General features: G+C 49.5%; 1 protein-coding gene across 1 annotated transcript; it reads left to right on the plus strand.

Annotated features, from left to right (window-relative positions):
* Positions 1 to 819: 819 nt before the first annotated feature.
* LOC102249514 (probable E3 ubiquitin-protein ligase DTX2) lies at positions 820 to 2,982 on the plus strand. The gene is given in 3 exon segments (XM_014532884.1): positions 820 to 1,807; positions 1,925 to 2,770; positions 2,773 to 2,982. Coding segments are annotated over 3 exon segments (1,842 nt in total). The 5' UTR covers positions 820 to 903; the 3' UTR covers positions 2,865 to 2,982.
* The last annotated feature ends 1,312 nt before the right edge of the window (positions 2,983 to 4,294 follow it).

Below are 4,294 nucleotides of genomic sequence, written 5' to 3' on the forward strand. Positions count from 1 at the left end.
ATGGCCACTCCCATGTGAACACAAAATGGCCGGCAGGGGAGGGCAGTTGGGGCTGATCAGGCCTATAGGGAAGTGCAGTTGCGGGGATGAGTCCTGCAGGGGAGAACAGTTAGGGATGACCAGGTCTGCAGGGGAGCAGTTAGGCATTGATCAGGCTGGCAGGGGAGTTGTTAGGGGCAATCAGGCAGGAAGGCAGGAAGGCAGGCGAGCAGTTGGGTGCCAGTGGTCTGAGATTATGAGAGGGGTTCAGATTGGAGAGGGTGCAAGCTGGGCTGAGGGACAACCCCCTCCCCCATGCATGAATTTCGTGCACTGGTCCTCTAGTGCTCTTAATAAATTCACTTGCTTTGCTTTAACACTCCTTTCTGTCACTCGTCTATATTCTCTCTCAGGAGCATGACAAGAACCAAGGAGGGGAGAGCCCCCTCTGACTCAGGAAGCTCTCCAGTAACAATATTATAATGAGGAAATCTTGAAAAACTGAATTTATAAGTGATTTATTAAGAATTATATAACTGGCCCTAGCCAGTTTGGCTCAGTGGACAGAGCAACAACCTGTGGACTGAAGGGTCCCGGGTTTGATTCTGATCAAGGGCACATGCCTGAGTTGCAGGCTCAGTCCCCAGTAGGGGGCCTGCAGGAGGGAGCTGATCAATGATTCTTTTTTTTTTTTTTTGGGTACTTGATTCAAGATGCTTTAAGATATTAGGGAAAAAAGTGACTATGGAAAAGCATGATTTTTTTTCTCTGCATTGAGGTTGACTCTGGCAGAGCCATTGTGTGCATTGGTAACTGCGTGTTTGTCCTGTTTACCAGTCTGCTGGAAACATTGGGCAATGAGCCGGAGACACCAGCCCGGAGTGGTCTGAAGCCATTTGGGAAAGCAGAGAGATCCTGGGGAAGATGGCCATGGCCCCAAGCTCTTCCTTGGCTCAGGTGTACACCAGCCCTGTGGCAGTGGTCGTGTGGGAGTGGCAGGATGAGATGGGCATCTGGCACCCCTACAGTGCCACTGTCTGTAACTACATCGAGCAGCAGTTTGTCCAGCAGAAGGGCCAGCGCTTTGGGCTGGGGAGCCTGGCCCATAGCATCCCCTTAGGCCAAGCTGACCCCTCGCTGGCCCCTTACATCATCGACCTCCCCAGCTGGACCCAGTTCCGCCAGGACACTGGCACCATGCGGCCTGTGTGGAGGCACCTGTTTTCCCAGCTCTCAGCCCCGGGCCAGGGCATTGTCTGAGAGTGACTGAATGACGATGGTTCCTGGACAGCCTATGAATCCAGCATTTGTGACTATCTGGAGCAGCAGGTGGCCAGGGGCAACCAGCTTGTGGACTTGGAACCTTTGGGGTACAACCACATCGTCAACTATGCCACCCACATACAGACCAACAAGGTTTCGAACTACTGCCGTAGTGTGCGGCGCCAAGCAGGGCCCCCTTGCCCAGTGACCACCATCATCGCTCCACCAGGCCACACGGGAGTCGCCTGCTCTTGCCATCAGTGCCTCAACAGTGGCAGAACTGGCCCTGTGTCAGGTCGCTATCGCCACTCCATGACCAGCCTCCCTGCATACCCTACCCCTCAGACCCCCCAAAGGACTGCTGTTATCTTTGGGGCCCACCAGGCCTTTGCCCCATACAATAAGCCCTCACTCTCTGGAGCTAGGTCTGCACCCAGGCTGAACACCACCAACCCCTGGGGTGGGGTGCTGCCCTCCTTGGGGAACCAGCCCTTTTACTGCTCCAGCCTCTCCCACCTGGGACCTCAGTGCCAGCCCCCAGGATCATCCACTGCCAGTGGAGCCAGTGCCTCCATGCCCAGCAGTCCTGCTGCCCTCCTGGGGAACCAGCCCTTTTACTGCTCCAGCCTCTCCCACCTGGGACCTCAGTGCCAGCCCCCAGGATCATCCACTGCCAGTGGAGCCAGTGCCTCCATGCCCAGCAGTCCTGTGAGCAACCCTGGGAGCATCCCCACCACTGTGCCCGCGCAGATGCCGAAGCCCAGCAGGGTCCAGCAAGCCCGTGCAGGCATGACGAGTATTCTGATGTCAGCCATCGGACTCCCTGTGTGTCTTAGCCGTGCACCCCAGCCTGCCAGTCCTCCCGCCTCCTGTCTGGCCTCTAAAAGTCACAGCTCAGTTAAGAGATTGAGGAAAATGTCCATGAAAGGAGGAACTCCAAAGCCAGAGCCCGAGCAGGTGATAAGAAACTATACTGAAGAGCTGAAGACAGCCCCAGATGAGGACTGCATCATCTGTATGGAGAAACTGTCCATGGTGTCTGGGTACAGTGACGTGACCAACAGCATGTCCATTGTACCAGTGGCTGTGGGCCGCCTCACCAAGTGTAGCCATGCCTTCCATCTGCTCTGCCTGCTGGCCATGTACTGCAATGGAAATAAGGATGGAAGTTTACAGTGTCCTTCCTGCAAAACCATCTATGGAGAGAAAACTGGGACCCAGCCTCGGGGGAAGGTGTTCGGCTTCCAGGTATCCCTCCCTGGCCACGAAGACTGTGGGACAATACTCATAGTTTACAACATTCCTCATGGCATTCAGGGCCCTGAGCACCCCAACCCCGGGAAGCCGTTTACTGCCAGAGGGTTTCCCCGCCAGTGCTACCTTCCCGACAATGCCCAGGGTTGCAAGGTCCTAGAGCTGCTGAAGGTGGCCTGGAAGAGGCGACTTATCTTTACAGTGGGGACGTCCAGCACCACAGGCGAGACGGACACGGTGGTGTGGAACGAGATCCATCACAAGACAGAGATGGACCGCATGGCTACCCTGACCCCAACTACCTGCAGAATGTGCTGGCTGAGCTGGCTGCCCAGGGAGTGACTGAGGACTGCCTGGAGCAGCAGTGACCACCAGCTGGCAGTCAGCCGCCCATCCCCACTGCCTGCTGGGCTGCTCTTGAGATGGACCGGCAGGAAGGTGCTTTCCACAGGAGCTGGCATGTTTATTGGGGGGGGGAGGGGCATTTTCCACTGAAGCTGGGGCCTCTCCTGTTTGCCTTTCCTCCTTCCTCTTCCCCTCCAGGCCTGGATTTGCATGGGAATCTGCAAGCCTGGGGAGTTGTACTTGTGGGGGCTTAAGATGCAGCTACCTCAGTGCTGGGGGCCTGGCATGGGCTGAGGAGAGACTGCCCCACCCCTAGCCAGGGGCAGGCATGGGTCTGGGTCAGCTTCTCATACCTCAGATGTTCTGTTTGCAATAAATGTCCAATAGCCAAAAAAAAAAAAAAAGAATTATATAACTGCCTATGAATATCCTTCAATCTTTGTCCAGAGTTTTCTTATACAGAACAAATACAGTTAGACCTACCACAAGATTTATGTCTTAGAAAAATATATTGGATTTATACCCTAGCACTTAATAGCTATGACCTTCAGCAAATTACCTAATCTCTATGTCCCTCATTTGTTTTCACCTTTAAAACAAGATAACAATGTACTGACTACTTTATAGTATTGTTGATAGTATTTGGTAAATAATCTATGCAAAAAAGTTTTTTTCTGATAAAAAGGTGAACCAAACACCTGTGCTTTAAGAACTACTCTATATTTCATATAACTTATTTTTTATGTTTAATCTTTTCTATCCTTGAGTTGATTTTTATAGCAAAATCCACATTTGGGTTTAAAGAAAACTTTAAATAATATTTTTGGTATCTATTCTGAAACAAATCAGTGTAAGATATAGAGACATATATTATATTTGTATTGCTTCATGTATTTTAATCTAATACTTTATTATTGAAATCAGGCCTATCAGTTGAGATTGTTTGTCCAGTATCCCTTGAATATCCCCTGAATATGAATATTGAGTTTTTCTCATCTTTTTAAAGGCTCTGTTTAAAAAATAATAATAATAGCTCTCTGGTCTTTTCTTAGTATCCTTTTCTTTGAACAAACACTTTATCTTTGTTCCAGTCCAGTATTCATTACCACATCAATAAGCCTGTTTGGTTTACTTTCCATCTTAATGTGACTAATGGACCACTGTTTATATATTGTTCTGCTGCTTTTACTAACTATTCTGCTTGCCAATTGTGCTCTGTTTGAAGTATACATATCCTCCATCTGCTGTAACATTTTGTACCCACGTCCCAGCTGCATTAATTCTAGTAATTGCATAAATTTATTGAACTTTATTACACAGGATTGATCTATGTGTAAGGGAAACCTGAACTACTTACAAACAAAATTGTTCTAGATTCAATATTTTGTTTTTAGAGTTCATTTGCAAAATAACACATTTTTTGCTTTTAGTGTTCTTTGAATTGTGGCCCTTA

Source organism: Myotis brandtii, unplaced genomic scaffold (assembly GCF_000412655.1).
Source record: "Myotis brandtii unplaced genomic scaffold, ASM41265v1 scaffold92, whole genome shotgun sequence".
NCBI lineage: Eukaryota > Metazoa > Chordata > Mammalia > Chiroptera > Vespertilionidae > Myotis > Myotis brandtii.